Here is a 25,681-nt window from a genome sequence, read left to right as displayed (position 1 = left end):
GCCAGTTTTAGGAAGTTGGTTAGTTTCTTTGTCTGCATACACCCAACAGCACAGAGGGTGCCCCTCGGCAGCACTGCAGGTTCTAGAATGAGCAGTTAGGACAGCACCAGAGGCGCGGTAAGCCCCTTCTATTCTTTTAACAAAGCTTGCCAACAAAATAGAGGATTTCTGGCCATGAAACAGGGTTTGGTGGCAAATAGTGTGACCAAAGAAGTGGTGAATGGGCAGATGAGCATGAAAAGGTGAAGTCTCGGAGCAGCTCTAAGTGTAGGCGGAGTGGTCCGGTGTGCAGGAAATGTCAGAAATCCAATGCAATGGTCTTAGCATTTTCAAGAGGAAAAGAAGCAAATCCCAAGTTAGGAATTGATCCGGTCCTGCCAGAAATAGTATTCTCATCTAGAGCCAAAAGGCTGGAGGGGAGGTGTTTGTTCTTTGCTATTTCTACAGAAAAGGACAAGCTCTCTTTGTTCACTCAGGTTGCTTGCTGGTGCCTAGGCAAAACCCGAACTTCATCTCCTACCAGGAGCTTCAGGTGCATTCAGTATTTCTACGTTTTCTTGTTCAGAGTGTTTAAGTGAAGATGTTACTGTTGCTATAATTATCTTCTGTAGTGTTTAGACATACATAGAACATGGTAAGTTTTTGTTACTGTCAAGAACTATCAGGTTGAAAAACTTAACTATTTTTTGAAAATCGTGTATTTGCTCGAAAATTTAATGCGATTTAAGCACCATTGCAAAAACTGATTTCCAGAGAATCTCATCCAATGTTTACTTTAGTATATTTTTTCCATGATCATTTAGTGCCTATTAAAGTTCTTGGAGATATTTTTTACCACTATTTAACATATGTAAGTCCTTGAAGTTCATTTTTTTATATCCAGTGACTGCCCATTATAGATCTTGAAAGTAAATTAAGTCTGCCCTGAAATTCTCTGATGCTTTGCAGAATGACTGCAAGGGTCAGAAGGAATTAGGCCAGTAGGGCCAATGATATATAGGGAATTGCACTTAAACTTATCCCATTTCGACTTGATATTTGTAAGCTGTTGTGATAGTCAATATAATTGCATTATAAGAAAATGATACTAGAATAAAATCAAACTCAACTTGGAAAAATGCCCCATGTCCCTGTCATTGGTGGTGCGTGGAAGGCAAGGACCTCGCTGACTCCTGGTCTCAAGAGTAGAGGTTCTTAGGCTTGACTATGTATCAGAACCACAGAGTGAACTTTAAAAAATCCCCGTCCAGGCTGAACCGTAGACGAATAGAATCAACATCTCTGGAGTGGGCCTGGGCATTGGTAGCTCTTCAACTTCCCAGGTGTCGTTGCGTGCAGCCAGAGTCGAGGACCACCACCTTAGGGAAGCATCTGAACATCCCATTCGGTCTTTTCTGCAAGGAGCACAGACTTTGGGGAGTGGGACTGACAAAGCCTCCAGGAAGACCTGAAGCTTATTCATTAGCCTCTCAGCTTGATTCCAGAAACCAAAATAAAAGCTCCACGTATACCTTATCCACAAAGCTGAGGCTGTGGATCGGGGCGGGGACACTTGATGTTGCCCACTCTTCTGTCTGCTTCTCGTTCTTTCATGTAATAATCCTAAAAAGTGCACAGGAGTTGAAGAGAGAGAAGTCAGTCCTGTGGAAACGCAGACTGACAGAGGATCAGGGTCTGTCTGACATGGGAGGGTGTCACGACCCAGGGTCAGCTTGGAAACTCAGCTGGATATTATTTGTAAGTGCCTCTCAGTGTCACCTCTGGGGTCTATCGAGGGGGATTTCATTCCAGTGAAATATCATTTGAGTTCAGCTGACCTATTGAACGGTGCTGAGGGATTTGTTGTTTTTTAAATTATTATTCCTAATTTACAACTCTTCAGGGTTATAGAGACAGTACATGTAAATGCATAACCGATGGTTCTGGGTCAATGTTACCTAGTACAGATTGGGTTGACTTTTCAGATGATTGTTAATAGCCACTCGTTGGCTAATATGTCTAGAATGGGTGGATTTCCAGTTGTTCTATGGAATTACAGAGCACCTGTTAAGTGCTCTGTGGTATCAGTGGAAAGGCAAGGTGGGTAATACCCCCGGCCATTTAAGTCCAGAAGGTTCCATGTATGGCTGTGGTGTTTCTGCTGATAACTGAAACCAGATCATCGCTTGGTACCAACTTGTTACCTACATGGGTACCTCTAGACTCAGCTTCTGCCCTGACACCTACCATCTGATTGACCTTGGGTAAATGAGCCTCTGAGTCTCAGGCTCCATATCTGTGAAATGAGGACTTATGACAGCACCCACCTCACTGATTTTTATGAAGATCAGGCAAGAAAATACATGATTTGCGCTCCCATTGTTTGCTTCATGATAAAGCACTCAACAAATGTATGCTACCATATTTGCTGGATTTCAAATAGCATAATTTTTCATATTTTTATGTGTATGAAATCAGGGTCCACTTCTTCGTTGATACATGCATTTAATGTGGTAGTGGTTTCTTTGGTCTTCCAAAGGTGTTATTGAATCCATCAAATGTGGAATGGATCAAGTCAAGTAGCTAGTATTTACTGTAAATTTCCTCTCTGGTGACAAATTCTCTCTGCCACTTCTTTATCTATTTACTTTCATAATATATCAGTGGTCAACATAGTCAACTACAAAGACATAAGAACCCATGCAAAATTAGAAAATGTTTCCAGTTTGGCAAGCATTTAGTTCCAGTGGAAACCTGCATCATGGCCAAACAGCTCAGTGATTCAGTTGGGCAGATGCACCGTCTTTTACAATCCATAGGTTCCTTTGACAATTTTGTGTCAGGGGGCATCAGCAGGCTCCATTCTGAGAAAGCAGGGCAGCTGGGGAGATGCTGTGAGGCAGATCACATCTTAGCAAAGGAGGCTTTCAGAGAGAGAGGTGAAGTCGCTCAGTCATGTCTGACTCTTTGCGACCCCATGGACTGTAGCCTGCCAGGCTCCTCTGTCCATGGGATTCATCCAGGCAAGAGTACTGGAGTGGGTTGCCATTTCCTTCTCCAGGGGATCTTCCTGACCCAGGGATCGAACTTGGGTCTCCTGCATTGCAGGCAGACTCTTCACCATCTGAGCCACCAGGAGCTCACCAGAAGAGAGAGGTGGGAGGGGGCATTTTCATGACATACCTGCTTGCAGCCTAGGATGGGGTGGTGGTGGTGGTTTAGTCACTAAGTCGTGTCTGACTCTTGCGACTGCATGGACTGTAGCCTGCCAGGCTCCTCCATCCATGGGATTCTCCAGGCAAGAACACTGGAGTGGGTTGCCATTTCCTTCTCCAGGGGATCTTCCCCACCCAGGAATTGAACCTGGGTCTCCTGCACTGCAGGCAGATTCTTTACCGACTGAGCTATGAGGGAAAAAGAGGACTGGATTATCGTACACCATGGACCCAACCAGAGAACTGATTTGCCATGGAAACCAGGAAAACAGTTGTGAAATGAATGCTTCAATAGCAAGCAATGCTTTATTCAGTATGGGGTGGGATGTGAAGCAAATTTCTTTTGTTGTGTGTGTGATTCATATGCTTTCTTTAAAGAAATGGGTTCTTGATTTTTTTTCCCATTGGGTATTCCAAAGCAACATGCAGAGAAAGATGGAGACCGTGTAGACGGGACCATCGCCGGCAGGGTGTGCTATGCAGAGAACTCACTGCCATGGCCAAAGAGCTGTATCTAGCAGCTCAAACTTGGCTCAGCCATGGGGTCCGCTGGTCAGCTTTTACGCCCCTGCTCTCTGCTTTTCCTCTGTTTCCTGGGGCTACCACCAACTGAGTGACTCAAAACAGAAATGTATCCTCTACCAATTGCGGAGACTAAAAGTCTGAAACCCAGGTGTTATCAATAAGGTTGCTTCCTTCTTGGAAGCTGTGAGGGAAAATCTGGGCTGTGCCTTTTTACCCAGCTTCTGGTGGTGGCTGGTAATCCTTGATGTTTCTTGGCTTGTAGACACATCACTCCGGTCTCTGTCTCCATCTCCACATGGCTCTCTTCCCTCGTCTGTATCCAGATTTCCCTCTTCTTATCAGAATAGCAGTCTCATTGGATGAGGGCTCATTCGAGTCTAGTATGGGGCTTCCCTGGGTGGGGAAGATCCCCTGGAGAAGGAAATGGTAACCCACTCCAGTATGCTTGCCTGGGAAATCCCATGGGCGGAGGAGCCTGGCGGGCTACAGTTTATAAGATGGCAAAAGGGTCAGATACAGCTTAGCAACTGAACAAGTCTAAGTATGACCTCACCTTAGCTTGATTCCAACTACAGAGACTCTATTTCCAAACATAGTCACATACACATGGAGAAGCTAAAACATCAACATATCATTTTGGGGTGACACAATTCAACCTGCAACACTGTCCTTTTCTGATCCTCTATTCTGCCACTTCCACTCAACCCTAGGCCTTCCCTTCAGCTTCTCCCAACCTAATTCTTACCTTACTTTTCAGCAAGTATCTCCTATTTATCTTGACTACTTTCCTGGGACCTGGTCTGAGCCCCAGGATGCCACCATTGACAACCAGGGCCAGTCTCTGTTTGGTCAGAAAAGACACAAGACCTTGGGGCCATGACACTTTAAGCAAAGACTTTAGTTGTTTTTAAAATCTGCAGAAGAGTGAATATATTCCAGTCTGGGTTATATTTGTCTTTATGCCAATGTGGTCATAACATATAATTTTTTACTAATTTTTTTTTTTTTTTATGGAGGAAGAGGTTGGTAAAGGCCAAAGCATCTCAGGCCCACAAAGTCGTAACTCGGTGCTGTCGACAACCACGTTCTCTTTTCTGATCTGACATGTGCCAAGCACAGTTCAGGAATTGCTAATAGGTTTCCAGTGAAGGAGATTTAATTATTGAATTACAATCCATTGCCTGAAACCTGTAGGCTATAACTGTGTCAAAGTTCAGAATTTGCACTGTAGCGAGAAAAGATAGTTTTGTTGTTCAGTTGCTAAGTCCGTGTCTGACTTTTTGCAACCCCATGGACTGTAGCACGCCAGGCTTCCCTGTCCTTCACTGTCTCCCGGAGCTTGCTCAAACTCGTGTCCATTGAGTTGGTGATGCCATCATAGTACATAGAGGATTTATTATAAAACAGTTTAGATGGGTCCACAGCAGCCCTGATGATCATGCACGTGGGTAATTTCTGCTCTGAAACCAGAGAGCTCCCATAAGTAGATAAGTAAAAATTTTAGTAGCCTTAGCTCAGTTCAGATCAGCTTTTGCTGTCAAATAAGTTAGGAAAAAAAACCCAAATCTTCTGGTGCTCAGATTTTTAAGGATTTCAGAACTGCGGAGAGATTATTGAGCACCCGTACAAGACAGGACCTGTGTTCAGAATGTAAACCATCAGCCACTGTCCTGGTGACCAGAAGACCTGATTCTCCCAATTCCTAGGCCTGTGATTTTCCTTTTATTTATTTATTTATTTATTTGCCTGTGTGCATCTCTCTTTGATGCTGGGTAAATACCAGCTGACTGGTGCTGACTGTTATTTTGTGCTCAAGCATGAAGCCCCAAACAGCTGATGAGATGTTTCAGCTGCAAGGACAGGCCTTCCAAATGATGGGTCCCAGCCTAGGATGGGAGCAAACTTTTGGGCTGGGTGCCCCACTGTGATCACAGTTCTCTTTGGTGGCTCAGGGTCAGGGCTAGGGTGAGGGGAGTGAGGCCCTAGCTTTGGGCGCAGAATTGCAGGCAGGTAGGGTCCCCAACAGCTTGGCAGTCAGGACGCATAATATTTTAGCATTCTATTTTTAAAAGTCATAGTGAGGAACTCTGGCCCACAGGCTGGGGGCCTATTTTGGTAAAGTGAGTTTTCTTGGAACCAGAGCCGGGATGGGGGGAAGGCAAGGGACTTACTGCATGGCATGTGCAGAGTCCCATTCTCTCATTATTTCATACTGATACATGGTCCATCAGGAACTTTCATTTTTTGGTAAACGATTTTCATCTTGATGACTACCTTTTTGGGGGTCCTTTTAATTTTTGCTACTGTGGCCCTGTTACTGTGCCTTTCCATTTTCCCAATGAGGTGCCCCAGTCTCCTGCTTGGGGGGTGGAGTGGAGCATTTATGAACCAGCTGGATGTCAGGGGCCCCAGGGCCAGAGGAGGGAAGAGAACGGGGATCTGTGCTCCAGAGACGCACGGTGCTCTAACCTTCCTATTTGCTTTGTGACAGTTCAGCCCTGCCTTCACTTGGCGCCTGAATTCCTGAACCCAAAGCTCTGGATTCAACCTTTCAAGGTAGTAAGTATCACGGAGGGACTCAGGAGGGGCCTAACTTCTCATGCAGACTTCCAGCTCATCTTTTGTGCAGCCCCACCCTCACTCCACTGGTGACTCCACTGTGACTGCTGTCTGCAGCTCCCGAGTCTTCTGTGGGCTTGTCTGCTATGAATTCTTCACCAACTGGCAAAGCATCCGCCTGCAATGCGGGAGACCCGGGTTCAACCCCTGAGTCGGGAAGATCCCCTGGAGAAGGAAATGGCACTCCACTCCAGTACTCTTGCCTAGAAAATCCCATGGACGGAGGAGCCTGGGAGGCTGCAGTCCATGAGGTCGCAAAGAGCGACATGACTGAGCGACTTCACTTTCACTTTCCTGCTATGAACTGACCTTGCTCTGGTCAGCTTTAGCCCTTCTCCGCTCTGCTGTGCCACCTACCACTCATCCATCTGCTTTCTGTCTTTCTCAAGTTCATACACAGTCCGTGTCTGCTGTGCTTTCCTCTTAATGCCCTTTCTCACCTTTTAGAATCCTAGCCCTTTGCTCTCACTTTAATGGGTACCTTCAGCTGTTAGCCTCAAACAACAGAAGTGTCTCTCTCTGTCACTCTCTCTCTCTGTCTGTTCCTCTCTCTCTCCCAGCTTTATTTGCATCATTTAACTTTGTATCCTATTTACATAATTGACCCTTTCCCTTCTATTTTCAGAGTTGCTATTTCTCTCTTTTTTTTTTTCTTCTTCCACCTAGTTGCCATTTCTCTATTTTATTTGCAGAGTTATCATTTTTCTTCTGCCAGGCCAAATGGTTTTTTTCATTATGTATTATTCATTTATTCACTAAGGGAATAAATTCTCTTGCATACCCTTCTTAGTTCTCTGGGATCTGGTTCCCTTTGAGGTCCTTTTGGAGCCAAGACTTTTGGAAGCCAGAGGCATGGGTGTGACTAAGATGAAGAACTTGGCTGTGGAGGTGGGGCTTTTGCTGCCCAGGGCTTTAGGCTCTGCCCTCTCACCTCAGGGGCCAGTGGATGTTGTGAGCTAGGGTTCGCTCTATGGATGATGAGCATTTGCAGTCCGTTTTGCCTCTCCGAGGCCCTGAGGTAGGTGGAGAGGCTTGAACTATCAGGCTTTCTCTTTAAGATCTTTGCTTGTTGCCTACTTCCCACCTCCCACTCTTCCCATCCATGTGCTTCTCTTCAAATTGAAGTTATTTGGAATTTGTCAAATCCTGTTTTTACCTCAGGACACTCTTTTGGGAGGCTGGAGTTAGGAACCTCAAGCTCTTATTTAGAAATCCTCTCTGCAATATTCTGCTCATTTCCATGGCCTAGCCCCTACATTGCCTCAGATGCTCTGTGAGGCCATCACTCAGCTGTGTCCGACTCTTTGTGACCCCGTGGACTGCAGCACGCCAGGCTTCCCTGTCCTTCACCATCTCCTAGAGTTTGCTCAGACTCATGTCCACTGAGTCACCCATCCAACCATCTCTTCCTCTGTCGTCCCCTTCTTCTCTTGCCTTCAATCTTTCCCAGCATCAGGGTCTTTTCCAGTGAGTCGGCTCTTTGCATCGGGTGGCCAAAGTAGTGAAGCTTCAGTATTCATCCTCAAGTGTCAAGGACTCTTCTTGTGGTCTCCAGCGCCACCTAGAGGCTTTTCTCCTCAATTGCTCAGGGTTGTGTGATAATTGAGTTTGGAATCAGATAGATGTTGAGGCGTGAACTTGAGGCTAAAGAGGCTGCACGGCACCTCCTGTCCTGGGGACACCCCCACCCCAACCCACCCAAGTACCCACATAGAAACGTCTCACCTACTAACAGTACTCTGTGTACTGCATGAAGGGAAGAGTCTGCAACCAGCTTGCCTTGCCACCTGTTCCCCAGGAGATTTGTAAAAATATTTTCTGTATCATTTATTAATCTATAACAGGAAGCTGACAGGCACTACCTCAGCCAGGTGATCAAGCTCCGCACCAACAGTGAAAGTCATGTATGTCCATTGCTGAGTTGTGACGCGAGTGGCCTTTGACCTCGGTGATTGCCCTTCCCCAAACCCGTTACCCCAGTCTAATCCTGACAAAGACATCAGACACATCCCAACTGAGGGACAGTCTACATGACCATCCCCTTTCCCTTCATTTTCTCCCTAGTACTTTCCACCATCTAACATACTGCTCCAAATGGGCAGATGCCGGGGTCCAGCCCCAGCAGGATCCAGGGGAACCCTCAGGATGAATGGCGTCGGCGAGAGAGAGACACGTAGGACCGGCCTTGATGGGGCCAAGTCTGCGAGGGAGAGAGAGAGAAAGAGAGAGAGAGAGAGAGAGAGAGAGAGAGAGAGAGAGAGAGACCAGACCGGGATGTGCAGCAGAGTCTGGCAGTGCTTTATTTTTCACCGTAGCCTTTATACCCTAAGTTGGTACATTTCTAAGGGGGAGATAAGCACACAGACTTAGTTTAACATTACATCAGCTTGTCCTTCATGAAACCAGGTGTTCTCTGTATATTTTTGTTTATGAGCGTCTTTTCCCATAGATGTTTTGTACATTATCTCCTGGCCTTGAGCTCAGCAGAAAACAGAAAATTGGCAGTCTCATGGTACAGCAGGTTGCAACATAATAGAAATACAATCCTGTTAACACAAAGGTCAGTCTTTTTGCAGAAGTTCTCAGCTAAATTTATCTGAAAAGTTTAACACACAAAGACTCTGTGGCTCTGGTGAGGCAGCCCCTGTTTAGCACTCCTGGTTAAAATGAACAATTATCTTATTGTTTTTACACTAGGGCTAAACTCTTATTTTACTATATCTTTAACTATATTAACAATAGTTTCCACTGCACAACCTCAGCACATTAACATCAATCAAACGTTGATCCAATAACCACTTTTAAAACAATATTTTTTGTATTCTCTAATAGGGCTTCCTCACCCCCCAAAGGGCTCTGTGCCTATTAGGGCCTTTTTTATGGTTAATCTCTATGTATAATATCTTTTGGCTTTCAGGCCTGTTGACAATTTATGGCTTGCACCTGGTGCAACTTTACCCTGTCTTATTTGTGGTTAATCTATTTTCTTTCTATTAGGTGTCATCTCCATGGGAACTAGATAGGATTACATTTTTACAGAACAGAAATGCAAAGGATTGCAAAAACAGCAGATATGGCACAAAACAGGCTCTTAGTCCAAAAGTTAATTACCTGCAAGAAGTCACCAGCTAATCTCTATCTAAACTGTTTTCTATTAGGCACATTTGTGGCTATATTTGTGGAGCTTTTCTCACCCCCCCCCAAAGGGGCCAATGCTTAATAGTTTCTTTTGTTAGCATACTGTGCTTAGGATGTTTAGAACAATCATGAGCATTTTGTGCAATGAGAGCACACATTTATCAAACAAGCCAGAATGCCAGCTAAAGGGTTTGAATGGAAGCATTTCCTTCATCCCTGGCCCCTTCGTAGGGTACCAGCGTCCAGGAGATTTATTAATTAGGGTTTTAAGTTGGTCTTTATTCAGTGAAAGAGGAGCAGGAGAGCTCTCGGCAGGCAACACAAGAATCCGCAGCAGGGCGAACAAGAACAACAGCAGAAAAGAGGGGAGGATACGGGGTGGGGTAGAGGCCGAGGCCAACCTGGAGGGTCCCTTATCCTAGACGGCCTTGCCTGTCAGGTTTTTTCCTCATGACCTCATCATGGATGGGGTCCCGGACGGCCTTGCCTGCCGGGTATTTTCTTCATGACCTTGTCACCCGCGGGACCTCCCATAATGGCTCCCGGCAGGCAGATATTTTCATCAGTTTTGCTCATTGCTATATTCCCCCCGATAAAGTATATGCTTAGTAAATATTTTTGAATGAATAAATTAATGTAGAGCTACCTTTTACTTTTAATGGCTGTATAGTATTCCATTGTATGACTATGGCATCCTGCTTTATTTAACCAGAGCATGACTCATAGGCCTCTAGATTATTTCTAATCTTTTGCTATTGCTGACAGCCCTGCATGGAATATCCTTGTAGATAGGCATTTGTGCATGTGAAGGTCTCTCTTGTGGTCTACTTCTAGAATTGCAATTGTTAAGTTCTAAGTATGTCTCTCTAATTTTAATAGATATTACAAATTTCTCTACACCTTAGAGGTGGCCCTAATTTAGACCCCTCCAAGTAAAATATAGGAATACTTGATTCCCCACAGCCTCACCTACACAGTAGAATCGGTGAAAAATACACTCTCCTGAAGGTCTGTGCTCTCTTGCCAGAGACTACTGTAGAATAATGAGCATGGCACCACCCTGCTTAGAGCCTCAGAGGCTTGCATTGCTCCTCAGATCAAGAACAAAATCCACACTCATGGATGCTTACATCTGTGACTTTCTTTCAGGCCCTTACAGTCAGATGCTCATTCAGATGAGGCCTGAGAAATGTCTGCTGATGGTAGTGACACGGAGGTGCTGAGGCGCTCTGCCCACGTCAGCTCTCACGTGCCCTTCCAGTCCTCTTGGTCCTACTTCTTATTCTGAGTCCTGCTGTTGCAAGCAGTTCCCCACAGGTGTCAGTGGGCTTTGAGGATTTGAAACCTGCTGGGCTTTGTCCCCAGCCCACACCACACCCCTCTTGTTTGCTGTCCAGGGCTCCTGTGGCGGCACTGCGTGGGAAACTCAAAGGAATGCTCGCAGGGCCTTTGCATATGCTGAGACATTCTTTTGACATCTTTCTGTCTTCTTCTTGCCAAATCAACCTGAAAATCCCAGCTCAAGTTTCACTTCCTCAGGGAAACCTTTCCCAGCCTCCGTGAAGAGGTGGAATCCTCCTGTTTTAAGGCTCTTCTAGTCTCACTTCTTTGTGTCACCCCTGAGTTCTTGTAACGTGGTTGTGTTTCATTTATGTCTGTGAGCTAACTAATGTCTGTGCGTGCGTGCCTCCTAAATTGTCTCAATCGTGTCCAACTCTGTGTGACCCCATGGACTGCAGGCCGCCAGGCTCCTCTGTCCATGGGATTCTGCAGGGAAGAATACTGGAGTGGGTTGCCATTCCTTGCTCCAGGAGATCTTCCTGACCCAGGGATCACACCCGCGTCTCTTTTGTCTCCTGCATTGGGAGGCAGGCTCTTTAACACAAGCACTGCCCCCCGCCCCAGGCTACTAGCTAGAAAAGGACAAGGAAGAATCGGGAAATGACTTCCAAATCTAGTGATGTTCACACTTGAAAATCACATAGGCTGAGATCTGCTTAGGTGGCAAGCAAACACAGTGTTGTCTGGGTCACCAACCCAAGTTCCTTGCTTCCCTAAGGTTCATTACCCTCTTGGCATATGTGTTTCTCCCAACGGAGACGTTGAACTTGGAGACCTGGGGTGGACTCTGCAAAAGCTGCATATTTTGAAGCCATGAAGCATCTTTTCACACGTTTTTTTGATGTATTTTCCATTGCCTCATAACAAATAACCCCTATGTTTAAACCCTTCAAACAATGCTCATTTATTAGCTTAAATTTCTGGGCATTAGAGACTGGGTGGGCTTAAGTGGATTCTCTGCTCTAGGTCTCATGAGACTCAAGTCAAGGTGTTGGCCAGCTGGACTCTTATCGCTAGGTTCTGGCTTAGGAGTCATTTCCAAGTTCATTTGGGCTGTCCCTCAATTTCAGTTCTTTGGGTTGTCAGATCAGGGCCCCCATTTCCTTGCTGTCAACAGGGAGCCACTCTCAGCTTTCACAGGATGCCTGCATTCTTTGCTAGAGACCCACCCCCTCCAGCTTTAAGTCTGCAGTGATGTGTCCATTTCTGCTCTGGCTTCCCATCCCTCTGATGCTTCCCTCGGCCACTAGCCAGGGAAAACGCTCTGCTTTTAAAGGCGCAGTGGTGCTAGTGGTAACAAACCCACCTGCCAATGCAGGAGACATAAAGAGACATGGGTTTGATCCCTGGGCTAGGGAGAAGGAAATGGCAACCCACCCCAGTATACTTGCCTGCAGAATCCCATGGACAGAGGAGCCTGGCAGGCTATATTCCATGGGGTCGCATAGTCAGACATGACTGAAGCTGCTTTGGCATGCACATATGATTATATTAGGCCCATCTAGATAATCTTTTTGTCACATAATGTAATTACAGGAGTAATACCAAGGGGCAAAGTCATAGGGATCACCTTAAAATTCTGCCTACCCCATGTAAAGCCAGGCTTTCTTTCAGTAAAAGCTAAACATTAAACAGTGGCACCTTGATGGTGCTGTATTTGGAAATAACTACAGGTAACTGAAAATGCCTGCAAGTTCTGTTCCACTTTAACTTTCATCTCATAAGGAGCTGGCTTTTCCTTGGCTCTTATGAATGGGCAATAATTATTGATCCTTAGAATTGTCAACATCCATATGAAAGTGTTTTATATTGTAGGAAGGGTATAGTAGTGACTGTTAGTTCACTAACCCTAAATTTTAGGAGAATTTAAAAAGAAAGCACGTACTTGGTGTAACTTGTGCTAAGGAGATGAGTTGGATTTTAGTGAAAAATACAGTTTAGTAAAGATTGGTCTCCACACCCAGTGAAATACGATTTTAAGAGGGTTTTTTTTTTTTTTACTATAACCCTTGATCATACCAATCATATTAATCTTTATTGCTGTATAATTACCAAAATAATATTTTCAGCCCCCAGTTAAGGAAGAGTCACAGAAAGTGAGACACTCGACTAAACAGTACAGAGTACGTAAAAGAACATTAAACGTCATGTCTTGTCCACAAAAGTTTACAAAAGCAAAAGAATGGCTTTTAATACCAGTGTTTGTATGATAAGGGATATATAAGTGGTAGCCTCCCTACAAAAAACTTTTTGAGTGTTGTCTACATTTGAAGAGGTATCCTAACATAAAGATTTCAAAATGAGATTGTGTAGCATGATGGTTAGTGGTTAAAAAAGCACCATGTTGGAATCTGATGGACTCGTCTCAGCTCTGCAGTATATTATCCTTCTGGAAGTTAGTTAAGTCTCTGAGTTTGAGTCTCACTTACAACCTATGGATAATAATGGAACCTATTGCACTGTATTATTGGGAGATTAAACATGGGTGAGAAAATGTTCATGTTTAGCATAACATGTGACACTTTGCTATTATTATAAACAGAAAGTGTCCACTTTCCTGTCATGCTGGGACATGAGAGAATTTGATATATACCATCATAGAGGTATAGATAGATTGTGGGAAATATCAATAAAATATATGGTTGTGTAGATAAGATAGAGAGACTCTGGCTTGGAAATCTTGAAGAATGGCCTAGGAGAAGCTGGATCTGGACTCTCCTTGGGGCTGGCCAGAGTTTCCTTGAGTTATATTAATAGACTGAAGCAACAGACATATAGCTTGCTGTGCTATAGGTCTGGCATGAACCATAGCCAGGATCCAACATCAGGCCCACTGTGATGGTGGGGCATCTTGATGTGTGCTTCTGCCAAAGCTTTTCAGGTTTTCTTGTCATCACATCTCAGATAGCTTCATCTTTCACTTCTTGGGACATCAAGAAGCTGAACAGGGTGAAAAACTAAAAATCATTCTGAACTTAACTTACTGCAATTTCGTTAACTGTTCAGAGAACTCCTACTTCAAAACTCATTCAAAGTATGGTCAAAGCACTGTGAATTTCACCCTGAAATGCCTAGAAAATATTGCCAGTCTAACATTGTGACTCCACTTTGATTTTCCTTAGGAAAACATGACCCTTCGCATTTTGCTTCTGACCTGCCTTTTGCTGCTAATCTCTGATTCCTGTGAGTTCTTCACTGAAGCCAGTTATCCTCGAAGCTATCCTTGTGATGTGAAAAACAAAAATGGCTCTTTTATTGCAGAATGTAACAGTCGGCGATTACAGGAAGTGCCCCAAACAGTGGACAAAGATGTGACAGAAGTAGATCTGTCTGATAATTTCATCACACGCATAACAAATGAATCATTTCAGGGGCTGCAAAATCTGACTAAAATCAACCTGAATCATAATGCCAAGCCCCAGAGTGGAAATCCTGCTGTAAAGAAAGCTATGACTATTACAGACGGGGCATTTCTCAACCTCAAACACCTAAGGGAGTTACTGCTGGAAGACAACCAGTTGCAAGAAATACCGGCTGGTTTGCCAGAATCTTTGAAAGAACTTAGTCTCATTCAAAACAACATAATTACGTTAACAAAAAAGAACACTTCTGGACTGGGGAACCTGGAAAGTCTCTATTTGGGCTGGAACTGTTATTTTGCTTGTGATAAAAAATTTAGCATAGAAAATGGAGCCTTCCAAAACCTTACCAAGTTGAAGGTGCTGTCATTATCTTTTAATCCGCTTCACAGCGTGCCACCCAGCCTGCCAAGCTCGCTAACAGAACTCTACCTTAGCAATACCCATATCGGAAACGTCAGTGAAGAAGACTTCAAGGAACTGAGCAATTTAAGAGTACTAGATTTAAGCGGAAACTGCCCTAGATGCTTTAACGCTCCATTTCCCTGCGTACCTTGCCAAGGAGGTGCTTCAATTCAGATACACCCTCTTGCTTTTCAAACCCTGACCCAACTTCGCTACCTGAACCTCTCTAGCACTTCGCTCCGGAAGGTTCCTGCCAGCTGGTTTGACAACATGCACAATCTGAAGGTGCTGGATCTTGAATTCAACTATTTAATGGACGAAATAGCCTCGGGGGAATTTTTGACAAAATTGCCCTCCTTAGAAATACTTGATTTGTCTTACAACTACGAACTGAAAAAATATCCTCAGTACATTAACATTTCCAAAAACTTCTCAAAGCTTCTATCTCTCCAGATGTTGCATTTAAGAGGTTATGTGTTCCAGGAACTCAGAAGGGAAGATTTCCAGGCTCTGCAGCACCTCTCAAATTTAACGACTATCAACTTGGGTGTTAACTTTATTAAGCAGATTGAGTTTAGCATTTTCCAGTGGTTCCCCAACCTGAAAATCATTTACTTGTCAGAGAACAGAATATCGCCCTTGGTCAGTGATACCGAGCAACGTGATGCAAATGGGACCTCTTTCCAAAGTCATATCCTGAAGCGACGCTCAGCTGATATTCAATTTGACCCACATTCGAATTTTTATCATAACACCAATCCTTTAATAAAGACAGAATGTTCACGTCTTGGCAATGCCTTAGATTTAAGCTTGAACAGTATTTTCTTTATTGGGGTAAACCAGTTTAAAGATTTTGGAAACATTTCCTGTTTAAATCTGTCTTCAAATGGCAATGGCCAAGTGTTAAATGGAACAGAATTTTCACGTTTGTCTAGTATCAAGTATTTGGATTTGACAAACAATAGACTAGACTTTGATGATGATGCTGCTTTCAGTGAATTGCCATTGTTAGAAGTTCTCGATCTCAGCTACAATGCACACTATTTCCGAATAGCAGGGGTAACACACCGTCTAGGATTTATTGAACATTTAACTAACCTGAGAGTTTTAAACTTGAGCAACAATGACATTTTTACTTTAACAGAAACACAACTGAAAAGTGCATCCCTGGGAGAATTAGTCTTCAGTGGAAACCGCCTTGACCTTCTGTGGAATGCTCAAGATGTCAGGTACTGGCAAATTTTTCAAAATCTCACCAATCTGACCCGGCTTGATTTAGCCCGTAATAACCTTCGGCATATCTCCAGTCAGGCCTTCCTTAACTTGCCCAGGACTCTCACTGACCTATATATAAATGATAACATGTTAAATTTCTTTAACTGGTCATTACTGGAATACTTCCCTCACCTCAGGTTGCTTGACTTAAGTGGAAACCAGCTGTTCTTTTTAACCAATAGCTTATCTACATTTGCATCTTCTCTTGAGACGCTGCTACTGAGTCGAAACAGGATTTCCCACCTGCCGTCCGATTTTCTTTCTGGAGCCAGCAGCCTGATACACCTCGATTTGAGCTCCAACCAGCTCAAGATGCTCAACAGATCCACGTTTGAAACGAAGACCGCCACCAAGTTAAGCGTTTTGGAGCTAGGGGGTAACCCTTTTGACTGTACCTGTGACTTAGGAGATTTTCGAGAATGGATGGACGCAAATCTGAACGTCAGGATTCCCAGACTGACAGATGTCATTTGTGCCAGTCCTGGGGATCAAGAAGGCAAGAGCATTGTGAGTCTAGACCTCACCACTTGTGTTTCAGATACCATTGCAGCCATATTCTGTTTCTTAACCTTTTCTGTCACCATCTCAGTGATGCTGGCTGCCCTGGCTCACCACTGGTTTTACTGGGATGCTTGGTTTATCTATCATGTGTGCTTAGCTAAGGTCAAAGGCTACAGATCTCTGTCCACATCCCAGACTTTCTACGATGCTTACATTTCTTATGACACCAAAGATGCTTCTGTCACAGACTGGGTGATCAATGAACTGCGCTTCCACCTGGAAGAGAGTGAGGATAAGAACGTGCTCCTGTGTTTAGAGGAAAGGGATTGGGACCCGGGTCTAGCCATCATCGACAACCTCATGCAGAGCATCAACCAAAGCAAGAAAACAATATTTGTTCTAACCAAAAAATATGCCAAAAACTGGAATTTTAAAACGGCATTCTACTTGGCCTTGCAGAGGCTAATGGAGGAGAATATGGATGTGATTGTCTTTATTCTGCTGGAGCCAGTTTTGCAGCACTCGCAGTATCTGAGGCTGCGGCAGAGGATCTGCAAGAGCTCCATCCTCCAGTGGCCTGACAACCCCAAGGCGGAAGGCTTGTTTTGGCAGAGTCTGAAAAATGTCGTCCTAACAGCCAACGATTCACGGTATAACAACTTGTATGTCAACTCCATTAAGCAGTACTGAGTTAAGCCAGGGGTCACAGGCATAGTCAAAATGTACAGCAACGCTCCGTTTGCTCTGAGCTGTCACTTGCTGTCTAACAGAATACTCCAAACTTACTGGCTTAGAATCATACACTTCGTTGTGTCGTCTCTGTGGACCAGGAGTCTGGACTTGACTTCTGGCTCAGGGCCCCTCAAAGGCGGTAATCTCTCTGTCAGCCAGGGCCACAGGCATCTGCTACGGTTAGCATCCACTTCGGAGCCCACATTTGTGTGGTGGTTTTCAGGACTGGGTTCTCCCTGGGCTGCTGGCCCAAGGCTACCCTCAGTTCCCGGCCACATGGACAGACCCTTCCCCGTGGCAGCTCGCTTCAGCAAAGCCAGCAAGAGAGACAGGTTGCTGACACAATGCAAGTCGCCATCTTTGTAAGCCAATCGGGGAAGTGATAACCCCTCACTCTGGCTTGTTCTGCTTGTTAGAAGTAAATCAGCGGCCCTGCCAGCTCCATGGGAGTGATCACCTCAGTCCTGGGAAAGTAGTCTATGACCAAGGTGGGCAGTCATGGTAAGCTCGCTCAGCCTGCCATCTTGGTCATAAATGGTGAATACCATGGCGAAACTTTTGCGACTGTAATAGTTCTGATGTTAAGTTGCTGTTTAGATTTATCAAATATCCATGGCTATGTAGCTATATTATGTTATGGTTGCATTAGTCCTTCTTTTATAATTACTTTTTATAAATACTGGCTATAAGATTTCACTTCTAAGGTTTAGATACCATCTAAAGGCTAAGATGGATGGTAGTTAAGTTCTTTTGTTTGTTTCTTTGCTTCTTAACCATTTTTTAAGTGTGCAGCTAAATTAGAAGCATTTGGAGTTATCTGTCAATCACCATTGCTGTAAATCATGAAGTTAATTATTAAAATGCTTCATTTCACATCATGAACATATAATAAATACACAGAGAAGTAAATCTATAATATAAATTACCTGAATGTCCATTGACAGATGAATGAATAAAGAAGGGGCAGTACATATACACAGTGGACTCAGCCATAAAAAAGAATGAAATAATGCCACTTGCAACAACATGGATGGACCTAGAGATTATTGTACTAAGTGAAGTAGATCAGAAAGAGATATCACTTATATGTGGAATCTGAAATATGACCCAGAGGGATCCATCTGTGGAGCAGAACCAGACTCATCGACATCGAGAACAGACTTGTGGTTGCCAAGGAGGGTGGGGGGAGATGGACTGGGAGTTTCAGGTTAGCAGATGCAAACGATTACATCTAGAATAGATGGACAACGAAGTCCTTCTGTAGAGGACAGGGAACTAAATTCAGTGTCCTGGCATAAACCATAATGGAAAAGAATATGAAGAAGAGTGTATATATGTATATAACTGTCACTTTGCTGTGTACAGAAATTAACATGACATTGTAAATCAACTATAGTTCCATTTTAAAAATAAGTAAAACCTAGGGGGATTAAAAGATAATATTACCACCAACACTGGGTTTTTGAAGAATCCTTAGGGGGAAAAAAAACCTTTAATAGAAATCAAAAGTGGAAAAGTTTTCATGAAGTGTGTACAATTGTTAACACAGAAATTAATTCTATTTTTACTTCCTATTCCCTGAGGATTGGACTTTCCTGGTAGCTCAGATGGTAAAGCATCTGCCTGCAATGCAAGAGACCTGGGTTCAATCCCTGGGTCAGGAAGATCCCCTGGAGAAGGAAATGGCAACCCACTCCAGTACTCTTGCCTGGAAAATCCCATGGACGGAGGAGCCTGGTAGGCTACAGTCCATGGAGTCGCAAAGAGTTGGACACAACTGAGCGATTTCACTTCACTTACTTCCTATCCAGAAGATGTAAAATCAGAACACCTGTGTATCGGTACCCTTTATGTAGTTCTCCGAAGTGAAACAGTGATGTCGCTCCCTACCACCTCTGCTAGCCCTTTTTTCCTCTGCATCTGTCCATAGGATCTTCTGTCCATTGTAGTATGAATCTTGAAGAGGTACCTTATGAAATTGACCTGAAAATGGAAATCATTAGAGCATAAGAAAATAAAATCCCTTTATCTCAATTATCTTCTTCAATTCACAATTTCTACTTAGTGGACAGATGATTTTTGAACAACTAATATGTATTGAGTCCTAAGGTGGGTTCCGAAATGCCCCAAATCTATCAGCTGTTGAATGGATACATAAAATGGGCTATCGCCAGACACTGGAGAATTATTCAGCCTTAGAAAGGAATGGAGTACTGACACACAGGACAACATGGATGTGCCTTGGAAACCAGATGCTCAGTGAAGACACCAGTCACAAGAAACCACATGTTGTCTAATGTCATTTCTAGGAAATGTCCAGAATAGGCAAATCCATAGAGACATAAATTGGGTAAGTGCTTCCCCAGGGGCTGGGGGAGCCGAGAGAAGATGGGCAGTGACTGCATGTTGTCACAGGATGTCTTGTTGGAATGAGGCCACATTCTCAAATTCATGATAGTGATGACTGCACAACTCTGTGGATCTACTGACAGCCTTATTTCTCTTCTTTGCCATTTTTCTCGGTGGCTTTTCCAGTATGGCCTCACCATGTCTGAAGCTTCTGGCATTTCTTTTCTACTCCTGAATTCATCTCTATCAGCTCAGTTTGGTGTTCCTCTTTTTTGGGGAAGCTGGTCAAGATTTGCCAAATCCCTGTTTGGCACTGATCTCTGGTGGTTGGCCTCTGTAAAGAACTCTGCATCTATTGAGATAATCATATGATTTTTATCTTTCAATTTGTTAATGTGGTGTATTACATCGATTGATTTGCGGATATTAAAGAATCCTTGCATTCCTGGGATAAAACCCACTTGGTCATGAGGTATGATTTTTTTTAATATGTTGTTGGATTCTGTTTGCTAGAATTTTGTAAAGGATTTTTGCATCTATGTTCATCAGTGATATTGGCCTGTAGTTTTCTTTTTTTGTGGCATCTTTGTGTGGTTTTGGAATTAGGGTGATGGTGGCCTCATAGAATGAGTTTGGAAGTTTACCTTCCTCTGAAATTTTCTGGAAGAGTTTGAGTAAGATAGGTGTTAGCTCTTCTCTAAAATTTTGGTAGAATTCAGCTGTGAAGCCATCTGGTCCTGGGCTTTTGTTTGCTGGAAGATTTCTGATTACAGTTTTGATTTCCTTGCTTGTGAGAAACATGTATATTATCAAGGGTGAAACAGATCACCAGCCCAGGTTGGATGCATGAGACAAGTGCTCGGGGCTGGTGCACTGGGAAGACCCAGAGGGATTGGGTGGAGAGGGAGGTTCGAGGGGGGATGGGGATGGGGAACACATGTAAATCCATGGCTGATTCATGTCAGTGTATGGCAAAAACCACTACAATATTGTAAAGTAATTAGCCTCCAACTAATAAAAATAAATGGAAAAAAAAAGAAAAGAACTCTGAAACACAGGAATTAGAATGCCCAGGTCTGATCATAGCAAATCACTCTACGTTTTTTTTTTTTTTCCCCTTTTAAAAAAAATTTCTTTGGCTGTACTGGTCTTAGTTGTGACATGTGGGATCTGGTTCCCTGACCCCCTGATCGAACCCGGGCCCCCTGCATTGGGAGCACCCCGAGTCTTAACCATTGGACCCCAAGGGAAGTTCCCGCTCCACCTTTCTGAGCACGATTCCTCATTTCTAGAATGAACTACAGGATCTCTATGTGATTTTCTAATATTACAACTGTATTCATTTCCTAGCATCACCCAAAGTACCACAAACTGGGTGGCTTAAAGCAATCAAAATTTATTGTCTCATAGTTCTGAGGGCTAGAAGTCTGAAATCTGGGTGTCTACGGGGCCATGGTTCCTCTGAAACTTGTAGCCGAGGGTCCTTCTTTGCCTTTTCTAGCTCCTGATGTTGCTGGCAATCCTTGGAGTTCCTTGGCCTGTCGATGCATCACTCAGGTCTCTGCCTCCATGGTTACATGGCTATCTTCCCTCCCTGTCTCTCTGCTCTTATAAGGATGTTAGTCCTATTGGAGTCAGGGTCCACCCCTCCTCCAACATGGCTGTGTTTTAACCAATAACATCTGCAGCAGCTCTATTTCCAAATGAGGTCATATTCTTCTTTTTTTTGGAAAGAAGTAATTTTTTTTATATTTATGTTTATTATTTATTTTATTTGACTGCGTTGAATCTTAGTTGCAGCATGTGGGATCTAGTTCCCTGACCAAGGATCAAACCCAGGGCCCCCTGCATTGGGAACGTGGAGTCTTAACCACTGGACCACTGGGGAAGTCCCTCCAAATGAGGTCATACTCTGAGGTACTGGGAGTTATGGCTTCAACATAAAATTTGAGAAGGACACAGTTCAACTCCTAACAACTGTGGCTTTGCTTCTTTAGAAATGACTCAGAACTCTGTGAAAGTTGAAAATGCCCTTGTGAAAGGGAAAGTCATTTATGAATATTGGAAGAATAAAGGCAATTCCCCTCTCAGCTATTAATAAAGCTATAATAGTGATACGGCCAGGTTTCCACCCTCATTATCCTTGAACTTAAAGCCATAATGGTATCCATTATTTCCCGTGAGTACAAAAGAAGGTCGCGCAGTTGTGTTCTCTTTCTGCCCTTGAATGGGAGAATTGGTCAATCCACGTCTCACTCAGCAATCACGGTGTAGTCTTGGAGGAACAAGGTGACGGATAACTGGGTTTTGAACCAGAAGGGGCCATCACGGGACATCCTCTGCCAATGACTCCAAAGAGAAAATGGTCTCTATAAATGTCCCTTCAGTGTGCAGAGAGATGAGAGGTATGATAGCAGAATATTGCCATGGGGAAGCTCTTTATTTTTTTTTGAGCCTTTTCATTTCTAGTGAGTTGCATTTCTAGGAGAGAAAAGAAGGCCCCTCTGTCTTCCCAATCGTCCTCTCCTTTGACATTATACCTGGCCTATTTTAAGTATAACTCTCTATCTCAGTAATGATGATACCAGAAACTCAGAGCTGATCAAGAGCGATGTCTGGATTTGTAGGAGAAGCTCAGAGGCAGTTCCCCAAGCCAGACACCTGAGGCTCACTGTCGACTACTCCATTGCTCCCATACCCAACCATTCGTCTAGCAGTTTTTTTTCCCCCTTGGCTGTCCCAGGTCTTAGGTGTGGCATGTGGGATCTAGTCCCCTGACCAGGGATCGAACCAGGGCCCCTGCATTGGGAGGCAGAGTCTTAACCACTGGACTACCAGGGAAGTCCCCATCTAGCAGTCTTGACCTCTTAAATGTCCCTCCTATCCATCCTCCATCTTTTGTCTCCATCATCACCATGCCTTATCCAAGCTACGAGCATCTCTTATTGGTTTGCTGGTATCTACTCTGATCCCTCCAGTTCAGTTCCAACAGCCAGTGATTCGTGTAAAAGGTGCAACTACTGAATTAAATTTAAAATCTTAATCCTAAACAAGACACACAAGACTCTGTAACCTCCCATTGGCCTGCCCCTCCAGCCTCCTCTCTATGCATTCCTGTCACTAGCCTTTGGTTCATGCTGAGAACACCTAACCCTCTTACCTCGGTACCTCCACACATGCTACTGCCTTGAGGCTCCTCCTCCTCCAGGCTTCAGTTTCCTAACTCCTGTTCATCCTACAGGGAGTTCACTTAGAGAGGCTGTTCCCTAACCTCCAAATCTCACCTACACTATCATCTTAGCATTGATCACAAGTTTTATTGTGAAGACAACAGAGAAATGGATAGAGTGCTTTAAACACATGGGTCTTCTATTAGACTGTGGCCTCTAGAGATGAAAGAAGGTTCCTTTTGGTCCATCATTGTGTCCCCAACATTTATTACCATGCCTGACACACAGAGATTCTCAGGAAATACTTCTCAAGTGAGTGAGTGAATGAATGGATGCATGAATGAAACTTCAGATAGATATGAGCAGGAGGGCCCACTGTCATATGTCACACCACAGCACCTATGGGGGGAGCTCCTTAACCCTCCATTTCCCCCTTCCCCACTCCCAGTGGCAAGCATGCCAGTTGTCCTTTGGGTCCTAGATAGCGCCAACCATCTTGGATGCTGTGATGCTGAGTCCATGAGGCTCTGCACCTGGACAGAAATCACTTGCCTTCTTCTCTGAAGGTGGGGCTGTGGTTCAGAGCAAGTGCAATGCAGATGAAGAAGGTGGCAAAGGGAGAACATTTATCAGTTCACTTGCCAGAATTTTTCAGAATTCCACTCTACATTATTAAACAACTGCTCTAAGATGCTCTGTGCTTGGCACTCAGGAGGATACAGGTGTGAGTATTCAGTTCAGTTCAGTCACTCAGTTGTGTCCGACTCTTTGTGACCCCATGAACCACAGCACTCCAGGCCTCCCTGTCCATCACCAACTCCCAGAGTCCACCCAAACCCACGTCCATTGTGTTGGTGATGCCATCCAACCATCTCATCCTCTGTCATCCCCCTTCTCCTCCTGCCCTCAATCTTTCCCAGCATCAGGGTCTTTCCCAATGAATCAGCTCTTCGCATCAGGTGGCCAAAGTATTGGAGTTTCAGCTTCAACATCAGTCCTTCCAATGAACACCCAGGACTGATTTCCTTTAGGATGGACTGGTTGGATCTCCTTGCAGTCCAAGGGACTCTCAAGAGTCTTCTCCAACACCACAGTTCAAAAGCATCAATTCTTCGGCACTCAGCTTTCTTTATAGTCCAACTCTCACATCCATACATGACTACTGGAAAAACCATAGCCTTGACTAGATGGACCTTTGTTGGCAAAGTAATGTCTCTGCTTTTTAATACACTGTCTAGGTTGGTCATAACTTTCTTCCAAGGAGCAAGTGTCTTTTAATTTCATGGCTGCAATCACCATCCGCAGTGATTTTGGAGCCCAGGAAATAAAGTCAGACACTGTTTTCACTGTTTCCCTATCTATTTGCCATGACGTGATGGGACTGGATGCCATGATCTTAGTTTTCTGAATGTTGAGCTTTAAGCCAACTTTTTCACTCTCCTCTTTCACTTTCATTAAGAGGCTCTTTAGTTCAGGCTGTGGTATAAACATGGAACAAACCTCCTCTCTTTTTTTCTCCCCAGTTTAAGGACAAAAGTGGGCAGCTTTTTATAATCTGTAGCCAATGGGTAGAGACTTGGACTCTAGGAATTTAGTATGTTTTTTCCTTGACAGGTGTACCATACAAACTGTGGGAGAGGGTGCCAGTGGCATGTAGTGAGTAGAGATCAGGGTTGCTGCTAAACATCCTGTGATGCAGAGGACACCCCTCCCCCAACAAAGAATTGTCCAGAATACTGGCAGTGCCAAGGTCGAGAAGCCCTGCCTCACACCTGTATTCCCCCAAGTGCTAAGCACAGGGTATCTTAGAGCAGTCATTTAAGACAGGCAGAATGAAATTCTAGAAAGTGATCTGATAAATATGTTTATTACATAAATAATGCACACAGCCTTTCCAGAGATTTCCATGGTTTGTTTCCTGTTGGCAGTATCTTAAATGAATGTGTTCCTAATGATGCTCGTTTGAGCAATGTTGAGAGGACTTTTTCGCTCAATGTTTGAGCAAACACCTACTGACCGGACCACCCAAGCTGTGACAGTCTGCTTTCTTCTGGTCTCCCTGCTCCTCCAATTCCTCAGGGTGGATTTTTCACACCTTCGCAGCTTCCAGTGGTCAAAATCTTCAAGTTCAGCCCTCATTTGAACACATGATCATGACAACGATTACAAAAAGAAGGCTCATTTAAGTTGCAAGTGAACATGATCCAAAGCTCATGTGCTTTGACGCGCGTGTCTCCCTATATGCATTACCCTATCTGATATGTTTAAGGAAAAGTTCTTTTTGCCTGCAACACTGCTGGTGAATACCGAGCAACCGGGTGAGACGGCTGCAGCTAGGATTGACCTCCACCAAGAGGTGTGATGCTTCCACAGGAGTCAATTACCAATTACTGCCGACAGGTGGCAGCCACGATCCACCAAAATCTTCTCTTTCACAAGGATCTCGGGGCGTGGAATTCTTATTGTTTACTCTGAGACCTGGCTTCTCACCTACCTGGGGATTCAGATCCTCCTCCACCCACAGCCTCAGAACAAATGTGTCGAGACAAAGCAAGCTGATAGACGGTTGGATCAGTGCACATTAGAGAATAGGCTCTCCTAAAAAGAGCAGTTGGGGGCGTCAGGGGGGCATAACCCTACGTGGTCTGTCCAGTCTTCTCGCTTTCATCAGTTTAGGCAGGAACCAGTCAACTCAAGTGCAAGTTTTTCATTGGCTCCTGGTGATGTCAGACGAGGCTGGGAGAACTGGTTTTCTAGGTGTGGGGCCGCTTTCTTCCCTGAAACATCTAGAAAGTGCTGAGGCCTTTTACCTCCTGCCCAGCCAGGGCCTCCAGCTGTAACTGGATACTAAGCTTTTCTCAAACAGACACTTTATGAACAACAGGAAACCCCAGAAATTGAATGGAAGGTGGGAGTGAGAAAAAAAACTCAGCAGCAGGGAGTATCTCCTGGGCTGCATGTGGGCATCAGCTGGGGGTTTCCGTGGGCACGTATGGCTCCAGGGTCCCAGCCCAAAGCTTCTGATGAACTGCTCTGGATGTAATATAGCCAGCTGGAGCTTTCAAAGATCCCC

General features: G+C 44.3%; 1 protein-coding gene across 8 annotated transcripts; it reads left to right on the top strand.

Annotated features, from left to right (window-relative positions):
- On the top strand, window positions 1-19,926 carry TLR8 (toll like receptor 8). Of its 8 annotated transcripts, XM_070462622.1 has the most exons (4): window positions 1-117; window positions 477-532; window positions 6,211-6,278; window positions 13,940-19,926. In XM_070462622.1, exon 4 carries the CDS (start codon window positions 13,946-13,948, stop codon window positions 17,045-17,047), a length of 3,102 nt encoding a protein of 1,033 aa, XP_070318723.1. In that variant the 5' UTR covers window positions 1-117; window positions 477-532; window positions 6,211-6,278; window positions 13,940-13,945; the 3' UTR covers window positions 17,048-19,926. The 8 variants fall into 8 exon arrangements, 7 of the variants coding, with proteins under 7 accessions (XP_070318723.1, XP_070318725.1, XP_070318722.1 ...); XR_011486012.1 differs by lacking the exon at window positions 477-532 and having other exon boundaries at window positions 15,726-15,810; XM_070462624.1 differs by lacking the exon at window positions 477-532 and having other exon boundaries at window positions 6,216-6,278.
- The last annotated feature ends 5,755 nt before the right edge of the window (window positions 19,927-25,681 follow it).

This window comes from Odocoileus virginianus, unplaced genomic scaffold, assembly GCF_023699985.2.
Source record: "Odocoileus virginianus isolate 20LAN1187 ecotype Illinois unplaced genomic scaffold, Ovbor_1.2 Unplaced_Scaffold_6, whole genome shotgun sequence".
Classification (NCBI taxonomy): Eukaryota; Metazoa; Chordata; class Mammalia; order Artiodactyla; family Cervidae; genus Odocoileus; species Odocoileus virginianus.
The sequence above is the reverse complement of the archived record's forward strand: the minus strand, read 5'-3'. Positions and strand labels throughout refer to the sequence as shown.

What these genes read in the sequence shown, in the direction of transcription:
- TLR8 (XM_020908856.2), top strand. Translation starts at nt 13,946, where the DNA reads ATGACCCTTCGCATTTTGCTTCTGACCTGCCTTTTGCTGCTAATCTCT.